Raw genomic sequence first — 22,103 nt, forward strand, 5'->3', positions numbered from 1 at the left:
CTTTCAGGCATCAACATCTCTTGTGCAGGGGGTACTTGACTCTCATTGCCAGACTTTGAGTCTCATGTTCACTCTATGAGAGATCATGATAAACTTTTGAGTGGTTGCAAGTTGTGCGGATAGTTGGCATTAGTAACAGTCCTCATAATGGAGGAGATGGGCCAGGTACTACTCCGGCACACTAAGGCCCTGCTGAGTCTCTCTCCTCAGTCCTCATAATGGAGGAGATGGGCCAGGTACTACTCCGGCACACTAAGGCCCTGCTGAGTCTCTCTCCTCAGTCCTCATAATGGAGGAGATGGGCCAGGTACTACTCCGGCACACTAAGGCCCTGCTGAGTCTCTCTCCTCAGTCCTCATAATGGAGGAGATGGGCCAGGTACTACTCCGGCACACTAAGGCCCTGCTGAGTCTCTCTCCTCAGTCCTCATAATGGAGGAGATGGGCCAGGTACTACTCCGGCACACTAAGGCCCTGCTGAGTCTCTCTCCTCAGTCCTCATAATGGAGGAGATGGGCCAGGTACTACTCCGGCACACTAAGGCCCTGCTGAGTCTCTCTCCTCAGTCCTCATAATGGAGGAGATGGGCCAGGTACTACTCCGGCACACTAAGGCCCTGCTGAGTCTCTCTCCTCAGTCCTCATAATGGAGGAGATGGGCCAGGTACTACTCTGGCACACTAAGGCCCTGCTGAGTCTCTCTCCTCAGTCCTCATAATGGAGGAGATGGGCCAGGTACTACTCCGGCACACTAAGGCCCTGCTGAGGCTCTCTCCTCAGTCCTCATAAAGGAGGAGATTGGCCAGGTACTACTCCGGCACACTAAGGCCCTGCTGAGTCTCTCTCCTCAGGGGAGATATACTGTAGTCCCTGCCTGGGACTAAACCCTCCAGGAGTCTCTCTCTTCCACTCAGCCAGGAGCTCTCTAGCTCTCTCATTAGATGTGATTTAGGAGATCAGCGCTGAAGAAACAACGATGTGGCCTCCCCACTATCCATCCTTCTATCTTTTTCCTTTCCTTTCATTTCCTTTCATTTCCTTTCCTTTCCTTTCCTTTCCTTTCCTTTCCTTTCCTTTCCTTTCCTTTCCTTTCCTCTCTCTCTCTCTCTCTCTCTCTCTCTCTCTCTCTCTCTCTCTCCATCTCCCTCAACACCATGATTGATTCTTGTTTTTTATTAATCTCTGCGAGCTTCGATCGATAGACATCCTGGTTTTATTATGTCATTTGATCTGGCCACCTGCCGGCAGAGGGAGACGCCTGATCTTGCTGTATGATAAAGTTGTATTGATCTGCAGCGGGGCGTCAGCTAGGGTCCTCACTGTGATTTACATTGGACGTTGCTACGGCGACACTACAGCTTGTTCGGCACAGCAGGGCCCTTGTTAGTGGAGGGATATTTATGATGTCTAGTATCCTCCATTCTCCAGGAAGTTATAGGGCTGCTGGTGTGAGGGGTGTAGTGAGTTGTGACTACTGGTGGAGGAGCAGAGTTTCAAAGAAAAAGCCATATCTCTGTCCAGTGTCTGTGTTCTTTTGCCCATCTTAATCTGAGATGTGTATTTTTCTTTGCACCTCTGCCTAGAAGGCCAGCATCCCGGAGTCACCTCTTCACTGTTGACGTTGAGACTGGTGTTTTGCGGGTACTATTTAATGAAGCTGCCAGTTGAGGACTTGTGAGGCGTCTGTTTCTCAAACTAGACACACTAATGTACTTGTCCTCTTGCTCAGTTGTGCACTGGGGCCTCCCACCCCTCTTTCTATTCTGGTTAGAACCAGTTTGCACTGTTCTGTGAAGGGAGTAGTACACAGCGTTGTACGAGATCTTCAGTTTCTTGGCAATTTCTTGCATGGAAGAGCCTTCATTTCGCAGAACAAGAATATACTGACGAGTTTCAGAAGAAAGGTCTTTGTTTCTGGCCATTTTGAGCGTGTAATCGAACCCACAAATGCTGATGCTCCAGATACTCAACTAGTCTAAAGAAGGACAGTTTTATTGCTTCTGTAAACAGGACAACAGCTGTGCTAACATAATTGCAAAAGGGTTTTCTAATGATCAATTAGCCTTTTAAAATGATAAACTTGGATTAGCTAACACAACGTGCCATTGGAACACAGGAGTGATGGTTGCTGATAATGGGCCTCTGTACGCCTATGTAGATATTCCATAAAAAATCAGCCGTTTCCAGCTACAATAGTCATTTACAACATTAACAATGTCTACACTATATTTCTAATCAATTTGATGTTATTTAAATGGACCAAAAAGTTGCTTTTCTTTCAAAAACAAGGACATTTCTAAGTGACCCCAAACTTTTGAACGATCGTGTATATACAGTATATACCAATGCCACAGAACAGTGATTGAGAACATTGCCCTGTGTAAGGTGTTGTGTTTCGGATGGAATATTAAACGAGTGTCCTGACTCTCTGTGGTCACTAAAGATCTTATGGCATTTATCATAAGAGTAGGGCTGTTAACCCTGGTGTCCTGGCTAAATTCCCAATCTGGCCATCATGGCCACCTAATCACCGCCAGCTTCCAATTGGCTCATTCCTCCTCTCCCCTGTAACTATTCCCCAGGTCGTTACTGTAAATGAAAATGTGTTCTCAGTCAACTTTCCGGGTAAAATAAATGATGTTTTGAATACCCTAAGCTGAGAGGTTGTGTGTTTTCCAGGATAGTCTGTGAGATGGATGCTGCCCCAGCAGACAGCAAGGCTGGACCAGTCCAACTGTGTGTCGGGGAGTGCAAACCTGCGCTCAAGACTCACTCTTCCCAGCTCTACTCCTTCGTGGTAAGACTTCAGACTTTAAACACTAACAGTCAGTAATTAAGTGTTTTTATCGTTTTTTTCTCTCCAGTTGTATTACACTAGTTGTTCTGATTCACAGTATTACAAATGCTAAATGAAGTTTATCTCAACTGGCCGAACGCAATTAGAACTCAAACAGTTTAGAATGAGGAAGTAGTAGTATTTCGCCTATGTCTCTTTGATGTCTATCACCATTGTCATCTTGAAAGCCAGAAAATAAGTCATGAAAATCCTATCATTGAAATAATGAAGCCTTTTCTTGATTGTTGAAATACTGCATAGCCTAGTGGTTGCCACAGAAGTTCCCAGGGAAATCAGCAGTTAATAAATGGATAATAGGTGTTGATAATAGAATAAATGGGGAGACAGCAGCTATGCTACACACCTGTATCTCACCCATACTAAAGCTAGCCTGCACTCCCATTCACACACTCCCAATTAGCTACCCCTTAACAATTAACAACGGCTAGTAATTACTTGCACTGTTTTCAGAGAGTACCGTTTTAGCCTGTCCCCTGAATTGCACCGCACTGGGCGAGGAACAGTGTGTGTGTGATTTTTGTGTGTGTGCACTGACACTTTTGTCACCCATAATTCACATTGCCGCTCAGGGAGTACTGACATCATCGCAGCACTGTGTGTGTGTGGGTACTACAGTACTTTACTTGCAATTCCCTAATATCACAGCAGCGTTAAAGAAAATTACACATAGCAAAAGCTCTCTTCAATTCTGTAGACAACAAAACACGGTCCCACGTGTCCGTCTGTTTTACAAAGCTATACAGACAGGAAGTATGACAAATAACAGTGGAAATGGAGTGTGTGTTTTGCGTCTGTGTGTGTGTGTGTGTGTGTGTGTGTGTGTGTGTGTGTGTGTGTGTGTGTGTGTGTGTGTGTGTGTGTGTGTGTGTGTGTGTGTGTGTGTGTGTGTGTGTGTGTGTGTGTGTGTGTGTGTGTGTGTGTGTGTGTGTGTGTGTGTAACAGTCTGTACTAGTCTGTACAGCCTAGCAGGCTGTCTGTGTGGATGTTTTCTGTCTGTCTGTGGGCTCTCTGATGACAGGCAGGCAGACAGGGCCGGGCTCCTGTTAACACTAGTTATTTTCAGACTACCTTTTAAAAGGTTCAGTGGAATACAAACTCAGCAATGGCGAACACAGCAACACAACACAAGATGAGTGGGATCTCGGAGGGACTAAAAGCTCCTGGTTTTATTTTGCTTCCTCTTTACGTGGGTTCGTAGTGCAGAGTTTGGGCATACCACAGAGCAGTTGAAAGCTGTTATTTGCTGCTGTGGCTCTGTGTAGAGTAGACAGTAATGTATAAAGGACAGGAGGTGTGACAGATTAATACAGTGAGGGAAAAAAGTATTTGATCCCCTGCTGATTTTGTACGTTTGCCCACTGACAAAGAAATGATCAATCTATAATTTTAATGGTAGGTTTATTTGAACAGTGAGAGACAGAATAACAGCAAAAAAATCCAGAAAACGCATGTCAAAAATGTTAAAAAATGATTCGCATTTTAATGAGGGAAATAAGTATTTGACCCCTCTGCAAAACATGACTTAGTACTTGGTGGCAAAACCATTGTTGGCAATCACAGAGGTCAGACGTTTCTTGTAGTTGGCCACCAGGTTTGCACACATGTCAGGAGGGATTTTGTCCCACTCCTCTTTGCAGATCTTCTCCAAGTCATTATTAAGGTTTCGAGGCTGACGTTTGGCAACTCGAACCTTCAGCTCCCTCCACAGATTTTCTATGGGATTAAGGTCTGGAGACTGGCTAGGCCACTCCAGGACCTTAATGTGCTTCTTCTTGAACCACTCCTTTGTTGACTTGTCCGTGTGTTTTGGGTCATTGTCATGCTGGAATACCCATCCACAACCCATTTTCAATGCCCTGGCTGAGGGAAGGAGGTTCTCACCCAAGATTTGATGGTACATGGCCCCGTCCATCGTCCCTTTGATGCGGTGAAGTTGTCCTGTCCCCTTAGCAGAAAAACACCCCCAAAGCATAATGTTTCCACCTCCATGTTTGACGGTAGGGATGGTGTTCTTGGGGTCATAGGCAGCATTCCTCCTCCTCCAAACACGGCGAGTTGAGTTGATGCCAAAGAGCTCCATTTTGGTCTCATCTGACCACAACACTTTCACCCAGTTGTCCTTTGAATCATTCAGATGTTCATTGGCAAACTTCAGACGGGCATGTATATATGTGCTTTCTTGAGCAGGGGGACCTTGTGGGCGCTGCAGGATTTCAGTCCTTCACGACGTAGTGTGTAACCAATTCTTTTCTTCGTGACTATGGTCTCAGCTGCCTTGAGATCATTGACAAGATCCTCCCATGTAGTTCTGGGCTGATTCCTCACCGTTCTCATGATCATTGCCACTCCACGAGGTGAGATCTTGCATGGAGCCCCAGGCCGAGGGAGATTGACAGTTCTTTTGTGTTTCTTCCATTTGCGAATAATCGCACCAACTGTTGTCACCTTCTCACCAAGCTGCTTGGCGATGGTCTTGTAGCCCATTCCAGCCTTGTGTAGGTCTACAATCTTGTCCCTGACATCCTTGGAGAGCTCTTTGGTCTTGGCCATGGTGGAGAGTTTGGAATCTGATTGATTGATTCTGTGGACAGGTGTCTTTTATACAGGTAACAAGCTGAGATTAGGAGCACTCCCTTTAAGAGTGTGCTCTAATCTCAGCTCATTACCTGTATAAAAGACACCTGGGAGCCAGAAATCTTTCTGATTGAGAGGGGGTCAAATACTTATTTCCCTCATTAAAATCTAAATCAATTAATAACATTTTTGACATGCGTTTTTCAGGATTTTTTTGTTGTTATTCTGTCTCTCACTGTTAAAATAAACCTACCATTAAAATTATAGACTGATCATTTCTTTGTCAGTGGGCAAACGTACAAAATCAGCAGGGGATCAAATACTTTTTTCCCCCACTGTACATTACAGTGACAGAGAAATGGTTCTCTCTCTCACTTGTCGCTCATCGCTCTCTCTCGTGCTCTCTCTCTCCTTCCCTCCTCTAGATGCCATCGGTACAGGGCCTGTCCCCCAGCAGAGGGCCTGAGTCAGGGGGCAGCAAGGTAACCATCATGGGGGAGAACCTGGGCGCTGGCAGCAGTGTCACCGTCCTCTTTGGGAACCAGTCGTGCGAGTTCTACGGGTAAGAGAGAGACCCACCTCACCCCCTCTATAGACTGGTTCATTTGTGGTAGTTTAATACATACTGTTTTACTCTCCTCTGATCTCTCCTGTCATGTTTTCAACAATTATGACTTTCTCAGATAAATATCAATGATCTAACTTTTGCTGTCTTATCCAGTTGGATCTTTTTCTAAGTGAGAGCCCTCTACATTTACATTTCATGTTAAGATAGCTAGGTGAGACAACCACACATCACAGTCCAGTCATAGCAAGTTGGGATATCTTTTATTTCAGCTCATGAGACATGGGACCAACACTTTACATGTCACGTTTACATACATTTTTTTTGTATATACATGTATGTACAGCTTAATAAGGTTTCATGACCCACTGCATCAAACCTCAGTAATAATAACCTCCAGATGTCCTTGTGCACCCAGCCTGGGATTTTCCTTCCTTTTTCAGTCACCTTTTTTCTTAGATCTGACTTTTCCAGTTCTCTCTTTCTCTCTCCCACCCTTCCTCTCGCTACCTGTTTTTTCCTGCTCTACCTCTCTCTCCCTACCTCTCTCTCCGTCTCTCCCTCCCACCCTCTCCTCTCTCTCCCTTTCCTTTCCGATATCTATTTGAAGCGGTACAGAGGAACAGAAAGGAGTAGGTTTCATTGTAATACTGTAAGGTTGAGGAGTCAAGGCAGCTTTAATGAGATCTGGGCTAATTACTAGCCATGTGTTCTCCACTGTGATTCTGACCGTGGAGAGAGAGGAGAGGATGGGAGGAGAGGATGAGAGGAGAGGATGAGAGGAGGGGGGCTGATGAACAGAGCTAGTTTCAAGGGGTGAGCAGGTAGTGCAGGGATCCATGGGATGGAGAAAGAATGATTAAAGAAGAGACGCAGACATTGACTGTGTGTGTGTGCGTGTGCGTGCGTGTTCCCTGCAGACGGACCATGACAGAGATCGTGTGTTACTCGGCTCCCTCCCTGACTGGCGTGGGTTCGGTCCAGATCAGTGTGAGTGTGGACCGGGCCCAGGTCAAGGAGAGCCTAAGCTTTGATTACATTGAGGACCCCACCGTCCAGCGCATTGAGCCAGAGTGGAGCATCGCCAGGTAACACCACCAACACCTCTGCTAAACATGAGGGTAAACATCTACTTGTCCATGTCCCCAGTCCCTCATAGTCAGACCCCATCATCAAACGCAACACTGAAAGTTAGTTATTTTTCTTCTAGCATTAGCTGTAGATACCAGTAGTTGTGTTAGTGAGTGGCTATAGTTGTGTTAGTGAGCGGCAATGTTAGTAATGGTAGTGCATTGCTGCAGCTTATCCCAGGTAGACAGAGTTTGTAATTAAAGAGAGGGATGATGAGGACTGAGAGAGAGAGAGTGAGAGAGAGTGAGAGAGAGGTACAAGTGTGCAGCATTTATCAGCCGAGATGGAGTTTATCTGATAGAGAAGAGAAGAGAGCAGCAGGTCCTCTCTCTCTCCACTGAGAAACAGACAGAGAGAAGAGATGTGGGATGGCACTTTGTTTAGTCAAACTTGTTCTTTCTTTTCTGAAACGAGAGCACTGCCCCATGCCTCAGCCCGGGAGAAAGGAGGTAGAGGAGTGTCGCATAGCGTAGTGTAGGGCCGTAGTCGACAGACAGACAGACAGACAGACAGACAGACAGACAGACAGACAGACAGACAGACAGACAGACAGACAGACAGACAGACAGACAGACAGACAGACAGAGCATCAAAGCTGCTGCCAGGGTGCTGTCTAAACAACAACCCAGGAAGGCACAGCTAACATCAACAGGGCAGGAGCCGTGTTTAACCTAGAGCACATCTCTCTATGTTACTCTATCTCCTCTCCTTGTACTCTTGATTGGACTGAATGGTTAGCAGTAAAGCATGCTAAACACTCCTCATTTGGAATTTTGCTTAGTGGACCTCAAGACAGTTTGAACAACTAGTCATGTTTTATCACTGTCCTCCAGAGTGGCTAGCCAGACTGTAGTCAGTAATGCTGCAGTGCCACCATGCACAGACTGATCCTGAGATGCTGATCTAGATACTGATCTAGATGCTGTTCTAAATGCTGATCTAAATGCTGATCTGGATGCTGATCTAGATGCTGATCTAGATGCTGATCTAGATGCTAATCTAGATGCTGATCTAGATGCTAATCTAGATGCTAATCGCTGATCTAGATGCTGTTCTAAATGCTGATCTAAATGCTGATCTGGATGCTGATCTAGATGCTGATCTAGATGCTGATCTAGATGCTGATCTAGATGCTAATCTAGATGCTAATCTAGATGCTGATCTAGATGCTGATCTAGATGCTAATCTAGATGCTGATCGCTGATCTAGATGCTGTTCTAAATGCTGATCTAGATGCTGATCTAGATGCTGATCCCCAGATGCTGATATAGATGCTAATCTAGTGCTCCCAGCCCAGTCACCTAACAGTGCTCAGTGTTACTTCAGTATTTCAGCAACCACTATAACAGTCCCAATCCCTATAACAGGCCAAATAGCTGTAGGGAAGGCCCCTGCTCCGGCACCTGCCCTGTCTCTCCTATCTGTCTGTGTTTGTTTCAGCCAAGCCTGCCTTGTTTGTGTTGTGTATTATCCATTGAGCCACTGTCACGTTCTTCAAAAGGACGGGACCAAAGCGCAGCGTGCGTATAGTTCCACATATTTTATTTCAAAGTGAAACTTAACAAAACAACAAAGACCAAAATGAACATGCCGTTCATAGCGCACAATGCACTAAACAAAACACCACAAAACACAGGTGGGAAAAAGGCTACCTAAATATGATCCCCAATTAGAGGCAACGATTACCAGCTGCCTCTAATTGGGAAACATACAACTCACCAACATAGAAATACAATGACTAGAACACCCCCCTAGTCACGCTCTGACCTAAACACCATAGGGCTCTCTATGGTCAGGGCGTGACAGCCACGTAGCTACGACCCCCTCAAACATGAGCCTGCCAGATCTACTTAAGTGCAGTTAAAATCCTCTTTAATCATTTACTTACCTCAAAAACCTATTATCTTCTGAAAACACTTTTTTTTAATCTGAGGTAAAAATTTTCGACAAAGGCTTGTGCAGGCAGGACGTTTTGGAGAGAAAATCTTGTAGTTCGGTGTGTTGTTTGTTTGTAAAACTTTTCTGTGTGTGTTTGTGTGTGTGTGAAACAGCGGCCACACTCCTCTGATGGTGACAGGAACTAATCTGGATGTGGTTCAGGAACCTAGGATACGCGTCAAGTACGGAGGCCGTGAGTCTGTCAATGTGAGTAGCACTACACACACACACTACACACATTACACACACTCACGTAGATGATTTGGAGGATGATTGAGTCATTCAAATGCTTGTCCTGCTAAACCACAACCTCCCCACAAACCATATTTCAAATCTCCCTTAATGCTCTAGCTGGTCTCTTAATGGAGCAGATGGAGAGGGGTTCCCATGCAGTATTTAATTAGAGAGTTTTAACACCATCAGGCTCCAGTTACTATCGCCAGTCAGTCAGGGCCTCAGCTCTATACAGTCTATACTAACCTGCTTAGCCTTGTTGTTATGGTTTGAGACTTCCGCCTGAATTTGAAATACCTCAGACACTTTTCTGTAAATCTGGAGGGTAGGAGCAGGTTGGAGGGTGGATGGCTGGTGGGGTTTGAGGGTAGGAGCGTGGGGGTTGGCCCGGCAGGGGTGAGAGGGTTGGATGGTGGTGGGTTTGAGGGTAGGAGCGTGGGGGGCTGGCGGGCAGGGGTGAGAGGGTTGGATGGTGGTGGGTTTGAGGGTAGGAGCGTGGGGAGCTGGCGGCCAGGGGTGAGAGGGTTGGATGGTGGTGGGTTTGAGGGTAGGAGCGTGGGGGGCTGGCGGGCAGGGGTGAGAGGGTTGGATGGTGGTGGGTTTGAGGGTAGGAGCGTGGGGGGTTGGCGGCCAGGGGTGAGAGGGTTGGATGGTGGTGGGTTTGAGGGTAGGAGCGTGGGGGCTGGCGGCCAGGGGTGAGAGGGTTGGATGGTGGTGGGTTTGAGGGTAGGAGCGTGGGGGCTGGCGGCCAGGGGTGAGAGGGTTGGATGGTGGTGGGTTTGAGGGTAGGAGCGTGGGGGGCTGGCGGCCAGGGGTGAGAGGGTTGGATGGTGGTGGGTTTGAGGGTAGGAGCGTGGGGGCTGGCGGGCAGGGGTGAGAGGGTTGGATGGTGGTGGGTTTGAGGGTAGGAGCGTGGGGGCTGGCGGGCACGAGTGAGAGGGTTGGATGGTGGTGGGTTTGAGGGTAGGAGCGTGGGGGGCTGGCGGGCAGGGGTGAGAGGGTTGGATGGTGGTGGGTTTTAGGGTAGGAGCGTGGGGGGCTGGCGGGCACGAGTGAGAGGGTTGGATGGTGGTGGGTTTGAGGGTAGGAGCGTGGGGGGCTGGCGGGCAGGGGTGAGAGGGTTGGATGGTGGTGGGTTTGGAAGGCTGGGGAAGACCGGGGGGCTGTTCTCTTCCTAGTGGGTTCTAATGGAAGATTAAGTGCTGTCAGAAGGCTTTGTTCAGCATAAAGAGCCCCTCTCTGTATAATCAAGGCCGGGCAGGCGGGGGAATCGTTACAAATTGCATTTGTGCTCTAGTCCTGTGGGTACATGTTTAATTAAGGGAATGGTATTTTTCCACCGCTGCGGTCGGGCGGGTGGTCAGAGTGAAGGTGGGGAGGGCAGAGTAGAGGGAGGGAGGGAGGAAAAACAGGTAGTGTGGAACAAGTACTTCATGCCAGGAAATGCAGCATATCCTAAGACATTTATAGTACATGCTCTAACACAGCACAAACTTTAGGCAGATGCATACTGTACAGTCACAGAAATGAAACATGCATACACACACACACCACCACCATCATGACCACGTTCTCAAGTCTTTTTTTAACGGTCTCTTTATATAATGACTTCCATCTCACACCTCACTAAAATCTTGCTTTTTGGGTCTCAGAGAATCTTTTTAGAGAATCTCTGAACATATTTGTTCCAAAGTAGTGTCTCCTTACTTTCTGCATTCACAACCCTCCCCCACTCAGACAGACTGTAGTTCACATAAGTGGTTCTCAGGGGCCTGTGTTTCTTCATGATTGCTTCCGTACCCAACATCAGAACTGTGCTCTAGGCCAGGGACCTTCAACTAGATTTTTTCTTGACCGCAAGAAGCCCAAACATATAATATTTGACTAAAACAATCATTTTAAACCTTGCTTACATTTGTATATGATCACATGTATCTCTATTATGTGTAGGAATACTTAGGAAAATTGTAAATCACTTGGAGCTGATTTGCTGGTGTTTTTACAGTATTTATGTCCAACAGTAACAAAAAATAATATATATATATTTTGTTGGTCAGAAAACTTGGAGGGCCAAATAAAATCACCTGCGTGCCAGATTCAGCCCACGGGCCGCCAGTTGGCAAACCCTGCCCTAGGCTTTTGTTCTACTACATGTCTTCATGTATGGACAGTTTCCCCATAAGACCCTTTTATATGAAGAAACCCAGAAGAAACACAGTCATTTTGGATCTAATGAAAGACAGACTCACTGCTTTATTCACACACGAAAAGAACTGGATCAGATCAGTAAGAATTCTTGTAAGCCTCTGAGCTGAAATAGGATTTGACTTGTGTGTGGGTGCTGTCTGCTGTGTCACTCAGGTGAAGCAGAAAGCTTTGAACGCTCAGCGGCGTTCTCCTTTAAAGTGCAGTCTCACTTCGCCACACACACATAGAGTGCCTCTCATAGACACTCGGCTCCTCTTTGATTTCCTTGCTCCAGAAGGAGGAGAAGAGAAGAAGCCGCTGTGTGAATTTTTATTAACTGCCTAGGTTACAATTATGGATCTCTTCATCCCTTCCTCTCGTCTTTGTCACAGGGGAAAGGCAAACAGCGCAGCAGCAGCCGTGCAATCAGGGCCCAGCCCAGAGCGGGCCTGTCAAGTCAGCCTTCAAAGTGTCATCTGCCTCCCACTAAATTGCCTCTCAATCTCCCTCCCTCCCCCCTTCCCTCTTGTCACCTGCACAAGATTCTTCACAAAGAAGAAGGCACAGAAAGGGAGACACTGTTTTTCGTTACACACCCTATACCTGTCACTGGTTCACAACTGAAACATTAATCATTGGCTCTGATTAAAGCTAAAAGGTGTATTTTTCTCACAGAACCCCATTTTCTCCTATCTTCTCTTAAAGAATTTCCTTTGCCACTTTCTGCCCCCATTAAGATGTCTGATTGGCTGATGTGATGTCATAATGAAATAGATACAGTAGAGCCTGCTTCTCAAATGGCACCCTACAAAGTGCACTACTATGGGCCCTAGTCAAAAGTAGTGCACTATATAGGCGAATAGGGTGCCATTTGGGACGCAGACTTGATTGTCAGAAGTGGAAGCGATCAGCAGCAATTTGAGCTGATTAAAGAGAGAGAGAGAGAGAGACATATACATCACTAGGTCTATAGAGCAGCATAGCACCTACAGTCCTTATGCAATCAGACAGCTCTCTTTAGAACTTTGTCCTCCTAGGAAATGGTACATCACCCCCAAGAGGCATACGCTGAGTGTATAAAATATGTAATGAATTGCTGTTATGCACGCCTCTTGGAGGAGGGAACGCAACACCCTGCTACACTCAACTCCCCGTGGAGTGAAAGAGGTATGTGATTGGAGGTGCGGGTAAGGATGACAGAGGCAGAGAATATTACCGTTTACAGGGAATTTATTTCCTTAACACGGTAAGGTGGGGAAAAGGGTCTGGACGGAACCAAAGCAAAGAAAGTAAAAGTTATAGACCCCTCTCCTACCTTACCTACCTACCCACTACCTACCTACCTACCCTTTTAGTACCTCCTGGTGCACTAACCAAAATACAGGGGGTGGTCCGCCCAGGTCTTACCTAGTGTGCATAGACAGTAAATACTACGGGTTATGTATGCCCGCAGGCCTCTTGCCTAAGCACTCCCAAGGTGCCTTCCCCTTCCTCCCCTGGGAACAAATGAAACAAATAATGACTAACTTAAAGTGAACAATTTCAATAATCAAAAACACTGACTCCTTTTGGCATACACATACCTCAGAAGTAGCGGCTACAAAATACAAAATACAGAAGTAGAGGCTACAAAACTGAGCAACAACCAACACAGGACATCAAAGAAGCTCTCTCCAGACAAAGGAACACTGGCTTTTATCCAGCTGGAGAAGGACTTGGTAAATGAAAACAGCTGTTTCCCCTGATGAGAGTGAGGGTTCAGAGCTCCAATCGTCGATGGGTCCGATCAATCAGCTGCTAAGAATCCAGGAAGCCATTTCCTGAAATACACACATACAAACACATACAAACCCAAAAACAACACAGAAACTGGGGAACATAACAATTGCTCTTTCCATGACAGAATGACCAGGTGAATCCAGTTGAAAGTTATTATTCCTTATTGATGCCACTTCAATCCGTGTAGATGAAGGGGAGGAGAAAGGTCAAAGAAGGATTTTTAAGCTTTGAGACAGTTGAGACATGGATTGTGTGTGTGCCATTCAGAGGGTGAATGAGCAAGACAGCATATCTAAGTGCATTTGAACAGGGTGTGGTTGTAGGTGCCAGGCACACCGGTTTGGGTTTGTCAAGAACTGCAACTCTGCTGGGTTTTTCACGCTCAACATTTTCCTGTGTGTATCAAGAATGGTCCACCACCCAAAGGACATCCTTTGGAAAACATTGGAGTCAACATGGGCCAGCATCCATGTGGAATGCTTTCCATGCCCTGACGAATTGAGGCTGTTGTGAGGGCAAAAGGGAGTGCAACTCAATATTAGGACGGTGTTCCCAATGTTTTGCCCACTCAGTGTATAATGAACACTCAGACAGAATGAAGGAATAGATGGTGACTACATCATGATAAAGGCTTGGTTAATAACCTCTCAGCTCCTACGTCTTCCAGTCTTGTCAGGTTATTTTCTCCTCATCCACTATGTCTGCACCATCCATCCATCCCCTCCACTCTCCATCCATCCATCCATCCATCCATCCATCCATCCATCCATCCATCCATACGACTAATATCAGAGCCATACTGTCAGAATGAACAGCTGGTGGAAACAAACAGGACATGGAAGGAAATGGATGTGGGGTAGGATTGATATCAGCCACTAATATCAGTCATTGGCCAGAATATTGCTCACATAATCTTTGACCCTTGACCTAACAGAGCTCTCTCCTCTCTTGTACTCATGACCCCTGAAGCCCATTTCCTCTATTGCCTCCCTCCAAGTCAGAGACCTGGCGCAGGGTGCCTGGGCTGAGTGGGCTGCTGCAGACTGCAGTAGATTCTGCTAATGAATTCAACCAGAGAGCCTGGACTGTTAACATCACAGTTGCTGTACAACGTACTACTCCATCCCCATCCAGTGCCTGTCAGGAGGAAAGACTCAAATGATTTAATAGCTGTTGCCCTGGAGCAACTGTATACTGATGATGAAAGGGGTCAATACTAAGGACCGGTAGGAACGACAGGACCGATAGGACTGATAGCTAAGGAACAATATTTGCTGAAAATAAATGTTTCATAATTCATTTAAATGTATACTAGTCTGGTTGGAGTAGAATACCTGAGGCTTTTCTAAGATTGTGGGTGGCAGGATAATTATTCTCTGCTCTGTCATAGTAGCCTATACGAGCCCTGAGATGATTGACAGCATATGATATGGCTACTATAATGATACTACCCTGACATAGCCAGTATTTCCCCCTTCACTACCCTGACATAGCCAGTATTTCCCCCTTCACTACCCTGACATAGCCAGTATTTCCCCCTTCACTACCCTGACATAGCCAGTATTTCCCCCTTCACTACCCTGACATAGCCAGTATTTCCCCCTTCACTACCCTGACATAGCCAGTATTTCCCCCTTCACTACCCTGACATAGCCAGTATTTCCCCCTTCACTACCCTGACATAGCCAGTATTTCCCCCTTCACTACCCTGACATAGCCAGTATTTCCCCCTTCACTACCCTGACATAGCCAGTATTTCCCCTTTCACTACCCTGACATAGCCAGTATTTCCCCCTTCACTACCCTGACATAGCCAGTATTTCCCCCTTCACTACCCTGACATAGCCAGTATTTCCCCCTTCACTACCCTGACATAGCCAGTATTTCCCCCTTCACTACCCTGACATAGCCAGTATTTCACCCCTTCACTACCCTGACATAGCCAGTATTTCCCCCCTTCACTACCCTGACATAGCCAGTATTTCCCCCTTCACTACCCTGACATAGCCAGTATTTCCCCCCTTCACTACCCTGACATAGCCAGTATTTCCCCTTTCACTACCCTGACATAGCCAGTATTTCCCCCTTCACTACCCTGACATAGCCAGTATTTCCCCCTTCACTACCCTGACATAGCCAGTATTTCCCCCCTTCACTACCCTGACATAGCCAGTATTTCCCCCTTCACTACCCTGACATAGCCAGTATTTCCCCCCTTCACTACCCTGACATAGCCAGTATTTCCCCCTTCACTACCCTGACATAGCCAGTATTTCCCCCTTCACTACCCTGACATAGCCAGTATTTCCCTCTTCACTACCCTGACATAGCCAGTATTTCCCCCTTCACTACCCTGACATAGCCAGTATTTCCCTCTTCACTACCCTGACATAGCCAGTATTTCCCTCTTCACTACCCTGACATAGCCAGTATTTCCCTCTTCACTACCCTGACATAGCCAGTATTTCCCCCTTCACTACCCTGACATAGCCAGTATTTCCCTCTTCACTACCCTGACATAGCCAGTATTTCCCCCTTCACTACCCTGACATAGCCAGTATTTCCCCCTTCACTACCCTGACATAGCCAGTATTTCCCCCTTCACTACCCTGACCACTAACCTTATAGGCACTAAGCTCAGTGTCTTATTCTGACTGGCCTCTTTAGATCACATCCAGTCACGGCTGAGTCTTATATGACTGCCTTTCTCAGAAGACAGGATTCAGGAAGAGAGAGACATGATTTCTCACCGCCCCAAACACACAGAGTATTGAAGGAGTGTGTTGAAAACATGCAGCATCCTTCCAGCTAGCTAGCCCAGCTCTGAACAGATGGTAGTGGGAGCCATACTGTACTGCAGTTGACTTGCAAATGCATTGCTGTTCCTTGTGTTCCAAACAAGACAGAGACAGATAGGCAGACAGAGAGGGATGCTGTGGTGGCATCTTTGCCTGTCTGTAACACACCACTGTTATAACATGGAGACTACAGCAACATGGAACTTTTGCTTTTTACTGTCTCTGAATGTGTGAGAGAAATCAAGTGTATTCGTAGCTATAAATAAGCTTATTTGCTCAAAACTATGACAGTGAATTAGTGTTTATTTGAAGTTAATAAGGCACTTATTGGCCAGAGTGTATTAAGTTAATAAGTAAATACATTCACAAGCAGCTTTTGATAATCATAGCACACGATAAGACCAGTGTATACAGTTTGTTTTTCAGTATTTTCTCTATAACTGTCATCTAATCTAAGCTTTCTCTGTAATATACACCGCTCAAAAAAATAAAGGGAACACTTAAACAACACAATGTAACTCCAAGTCAATCACACTTCTGTGAAATCAAACTGTCCACTTAGGAAGCAACACTGATTGACAATAAATGTCACATGCTGTTGTGCAAATGGAATAGACAACAGGTGGAAATTATAGGCAATTAGCAAGACACCCCCAATAAAGGAGTGGTTCTGCAGGTGGGGACCACAGACCACTTCTCAGTTCCTATGCTTCCTGGCTGATGTTTTGGTCTCTTTTGAATGCTGGCGGTGCTTTCACTCTAGTGGTAGCATGAGACGGAGTCTACAACCCACACAAGTGGCTCAGGTAGTGCAGCTCATCCAGGATGGCACATCAATGCGAGCTGTGGCAAGAAGGTTTGCTGTGTCTGTCAGCGTAGTGTCCAGAGCATGGAGGCGCTACCAGGAGACAGGCCAGTACATCAGGAGACGTGGAGGAGGCCGTAGGAGGGCAACAACCCAGCAGCAGGACCGCTACCTCCGCCTTTGTGCAAGGAGGAGCAGGAGGAGCACTGCCAGAGCCCTGCAAAATGACCTCCAGCAGGCCACAAATGTGCATGTGTCTGCTCAAACGGTCAGAAACAGACTCCATGAGGGTGGTATGAGGGCCCGACGTCCACAGGTGGGGGTTGTGCTTATAGCCCAACACCGTGCAGGACGTTTGGCATTTGCCAGAGAAATCCAAGATTGTCAAATTCGCCACTGGCGCCCTGTGCTCTTCACAGATGAAGCAGGTTCACACTGAGCACATGTGACAGACGTGACAGAGTCTGGAGACGCCGTGGAGAACGTTCTGCTGCCTGCAACATCCTTCAGCATGACCAGTTTGGCGGTGGGTCAGTCATGGTGTGGGGTGGCATTTCTTTGGGAGGCCGCACAGCCCTCCATGTGCTCGCCAGAGGTAGCCTGACTGCCATTAGGTACCGAGATGAGATCCTCAGACCCCTTGTGAGACCATATGCTGGTGCGGTTGGCCCTGGGTTCCTCCTAATGCAAGACAATGCTAGACCTCATGTGGCTGGAGTGTGTCAGCAGTTCCTGCAAGAGGAACGCATTGATGCTATGGACTGGCCCGCCCGTTCCCCAGACCTGAATCCAATTGAGCATCTGGGACATCATGTCTCGCTCAATCCACCAACGCCACGTTGCACCACAGACTGTCCAGGAGTTGGCGGATGCTTTAGTCCAGGTCTGGGAGGAGATCCCTCAGGAGACCATCCACCACCTCATCAGGAGCATGCCCAGACGTTGTAGGGAGGTCATACAGGCACGTGGAGGCCACACACACTACTGAGCCTCATTTTGACTTGTTTTAAGGACATTACATCAAAGTTGGATCAGCCTGTAGTGTGGTTTTCCACTTTAATTTTGAGTGTGACTCCAAATCCAGACCTCCATGGGTTGATAAATTGGATTTCCATTGATTATTTTTGTGTGATTTTGTTGTCAGCACATTCAACTATGTAAAGAAAAAAGTATTTAATAAGATTATTTCATTCATTCAGATCTAGGATGTGTTATGTTAGTGTTCCCTTTATTTTTTGAGCAGTATATAATAGGATTACAGTAGAAGATTCTTGGAGAAAATGTGTCTGCAGTGCTATTGAGGTTGTATGCATTTTTAAAAGGGCTTAGCCTCTCTCTCTCTTTCTCTCTCTCCCACTAACATGCAAACTTAGACTGTAGATGTACAATGTCACTACTCTGCGGGAGTAGAGGGAGCGTTTAGACCTTGTAATGTGGGCTAACATACACACATCGAGTCCAGCCACAGCAGCACACATGGCGACAGCTGTAATGTGGGAACTGTGTTTCGGTTAACCCTGGAGCAGAGCTGACTTCCTGCTGAACCCAACCCAACCCAAGTATATTTACCAAATGTACATGGGCAATAGCCCAAAATAAATAGCCTCTGTATCAGGCTTAACCTGCCCTATCTGGACAGACACTGCTCTAGACTAGAGCATAGGACAACAGGTAAGAGGTGTGGTACTCTGCTGGCGCTACAGAGCTTTGAAGACATTTGGCTCTAATTAAGTTTCTCCTCAGAGAGTGAGAGAAAGAGTGAGAGAAAGAGTGAGAGAGCGGAGATAAAAGGCTCCGGCAGCAGCAGGAGTGCAGCACAGTAATCTATTGTGTTCCTCTACTGTTCGTAGTGCTGCAGCTTGTTCCCTCACATGGAAAATATCTGCTCCTGGGCATACAGATGGAAAGGAATATCATTCAAGAAGCCATGACTTCACCTCAATCTGCCAGATTGGATATATGACCAAGTGATTGGGGGATATCCCATCATGCTCCCCTGTCCTCTTACATGTCTTAGTTTGAGGCTCCCTCAGAGCTACTGGAGACATTTTATGAAAACTCAAAACGTACTGTCTCTGAAAGTAATAGTACTTCATTGGATGGATGTATATATCACGTTTCTAACAGCTGCTGTACTTAAAGCCTTTAGTAGGAGAAACTCAACTCGACCACCACCAATGTGTTGCACCCACCTGAGTGATGCATGGTGACCATGCTTGTGACAGAATGCTCATCACACATCAGCTGGAGAGGTGAGGAGTGATATAGGCCAATTAGGAATGAGGTTGATATGAATGAATGGGGCCAGATTGGGAATTTAGCCTTGACACCAGGGTTAACACCCCTACTCTTACAATAAGTGCAATGGGATTTTTAATGACCACAGTGAGTCAGGACACCCTTTTAACATCCCATACGAAAGACAGCAACCTATACAGGGCACTGTCCCCTTCACTGCAATCTCCTTAAATCGGAGCGAAGAGTGCCCCCTACTGGCCCTCCAACACCACTTCCAGCAGCATCTGGTCTCTCATCCAGGGACCAACCCTGCTTAACGTCAGAGGCAAGCCAGCAGTGGTATGCAGGGTGGTATGCTGCTGGCTGTGCTTGATTTGCATATTATCAGCCTTGAGCACTTAGCTATGCCAGTGTGTGCTATTCTATTAAGTGTAACATTCAGTAAACTCTCGACTTTACATGCTATTACAGTAGGTGGTTGATAGGCTATATGGTATGAATATACTCGTTCAGCTTTTAGAATGAAAAGAGTATAGCCAGACGGTCTGTCTCACCTCATCCCGCTTGACTTGCTCATGTCTCATGTCTCATATTGGAGAGCTTAGATTATTAGAGCATGATGGCTGGCTAGTGTGGATCCCTTCAGTAGCCTGGTTCCATCTTTTGGTGAATAAAGCATCTCAAGAGCTAATGTGTGTCTCTCTCTCTCCTTCCCCCCCCCTCTCTCTCTCTCTCTCTCTCTCTCTCTCTCTCTCTCACTCCTTCCCTTTCTCTCTCTCTCTCCCCCCCTCTCTCGCTCTCTCTCTCTCCTTCCCCTCTCTCTCTCCTTCCCCTCTCTCTCTCTCCTTCCCCTCTCTCTCTCTCCTTCCCCTATCGCTCTCTCCTTCCTTTTCTCTCTCTCTCCTTCCCCTCTCTCTCTCCTTCCCTTTCTCTCTCTCTCTCCTTCACCTCTCTCTCTCTCCCCACTCTCTCTCTCTCCCCCTCTCTCTCTCTCCTTCCCCTCTCTCGCTCTCCTTCCTTTTCTCTCTCTCTCCTCCCTCTCTCTCTCCTTCCCCTCTCTCTCTCTCCTTCCCTTTCTCTCTCTCTCTCCTTCCCTTTCTCTCTCTCGCTCTCTCCTTCCCCTCTCTCTCTCTCCACTCTCTCTCTCTTCTTCCCTTACTCTCTCTCTCTCTCTCTCTCTCTCCTCACTCTTTCTCTCCTTCCCCTCTCTCTCTCCTTCCCTTTCTCTCTCTCTCCCTCTCTCCTTCACCTCTCTCTCTCTCTCTCTCTCTCTCTCTCTCTCTTCCCCTCTCTCTCTCTAACCCATTCTCTCTCTCTCCTTCCCCCCTCTCTCTCTCTCTCTCTCGCCCTCCTTCCCCCCTCTCTCTCCTTCCCATTCTCTCTCTGTCCTTTCCCTCTCTTTCTCTCCTTCCCCCTCTCCCTCTTTTTCCCCTCCCTCTCTTTTCTCTCCTCTCTTTCTCCCTCCCTCTCTTTCCTCTCCTCTATTTCTCCCTCCCTCTCCTTCCTCTCCTCTCTCTCTCTCTCTCTCTCTCCTCTCTCTCTCTCTCTCCCTCTCTCTCTCTCCCTCTCCTTCCCGTCCCCTCTTTCTCTCTCCCTCTCTTTCCTCTCCTCTCTTTCTCCCTCCCTCTCCTTCCTCTCCTCTCTCTCTCTCTCGCCCTCCTTCCCCCCTCTCTCTCCTTCCCATTCTCTCTCTGTCCTTTCCCTCTCTCCCTCTCCTTCCCCTCCCCTCTTTTTCCCTCTCTCTCTTTTCTCTCCTCTCTTTCTCCCTCCCTCTCTTTCCTCTCCTCTATTTCTCCCTCCCTCTCCTTCCTCTCCTCTCTCTCTCTCTCTCTCTCCTCTCTCTCTCTCTCCCCTCTCTCTCTCTCCCTCTCCTTCCCGTCCCCTCTTTCTCTCTCCCTCTCTTTCCTCTCCTCTCTTTCTCCCTCCCTCTCCTTCCTCTCCTCTCTCTCTCTATCTCCTCCTCTCTTTCTCTCCCTCTCTCTTTCCCTCCCTCTCCTTCCCTTCCTCTGGCAGATGTGTAAGGTTCTGAATAGGACCAGTATGAGTTGCGTTGCCCCATCCCTGGTAGCAGAGTACCATCCAGGCCTGGACACGGTCAAACATGCTGATGAGTTTGGCTTTATCTTCAACAACGTCCAGACTCTGCTAGTCTATAACAACACCAACTTCCTCTACTACCCCAACCCATACTTTGAACCTCTCAGCACCAATGGGGTCCTGGAGCAGAAGCCTGGCTCGCCCATCATTCTCAAGGTATGGGAGCTTACTGAGATTGTAATTAATAAATCAAATGGATAAAGCTCTGTAAAGAACAGCACTTAGCAACACGACCTAGACCTAGCTTGTAGAAACCAAGAGAGGGTTTAGGTTATTTGAATGTGCAACCTTAAAGCAGAGTTACAACAATGTCCATTCTATAACTGTATCTTCATTACTGCACCATAACAACCAATTCTTATTTTTGGGTGGCTTCATATTACCTTAGTTGAGCATTGCTATCGCAATTTTCCACAGATCAAAGTTTCCCCCTCCTTATCCCCCTCCTCTCCCCCCACAGGGCAAAAACCTGGTGCCCCCGGCCTCAGGGGGGGTGAAGCTCAACTACACTGTATTGATCGGGGAGACCCCCTGCTCAGTCACTGTGTCTGAGACCCAGCTGCTGTGTGAGCCCCCCAACCTCACGGGCCAGTACAAAGTCATGGTACCTCAATCAGTCTGTCCAAGTACACACACAACAACACAGAAACACACACTGAAACAGACACTGACACACACACACACACACACACAGACGCACACCATCTCCTCCTGTCTCTCTTTTCTGTCTGTGTGTCAGAGTGTCTGTGATTTATTTTCCATAACGTTTGACCTGTAAACTCCATTATTTTTGCACTCGTGGTTGTTCATTCAGCTGAGAGAAACAGGTCAAAGACACGGCAGTGTAACTGGGCTCTAGCTGTCAAAAGGTTCTGCAAGAATCCACTGCAATTATTTCTACC

General features: G+C 47.1%; 1 protein-coding gene across 3 annotated transcripts in view; it reads left to right on the top strand.

Moving 5' to 3' along the window:
• The window catches only part of LOC106572568 (plexin-A2), a 435,095-nt gene that overhangs the window by 353,944 nt on the left and 59,048 nt on the right, over positions 1-22,103 (top strand). For 2 of the 3 annotated variants that reach the window (XM_014146868.2, XM_045696253.1), the window contains exons 14-19: positions 2,678-2,795; positions 5,855-5,991; positions 6,915-7,082; positions 9,177-9,270; positions 21,118-21,357; positions 21,662-21,805. In XM_014146868.2, coding sequence (XP_014002343.2) covers positions 2,678-2,795; positions 5,855-5,991; positions 6,915-7,082; positions 9,177-9,270; positions 21,118-21,357; positions 21,662-21,805 — 901 coding nt within the window. Of the gene's footprint in view, positions 1-2,677; positions 2,796-5,854; positions 5,992-6,914; positions 7,083-9,176; positions 9,271-11,876; positions 12,797-21,117; positions 21,358-21,661; positions 21,806-22,103 lie in introns of those variants that run through there. The other variant, XM_045696254.1, reaches the window with a different exon arrangement.

Source organism: Salmo salar, chromosome ssa15 (genome assembly GCF_905237065.1).
Source record: "Salmo salar chromosome ssa15, Ssal_v3.1, whole genome shotgun sequence".
In the NCBI taxonomy this organism is placed as follows: Eukaryota; Metazoa; Chordata; class Actinopteri; order Salmoniformes; family Salmonidae; genus Salmo; species Salmo salar.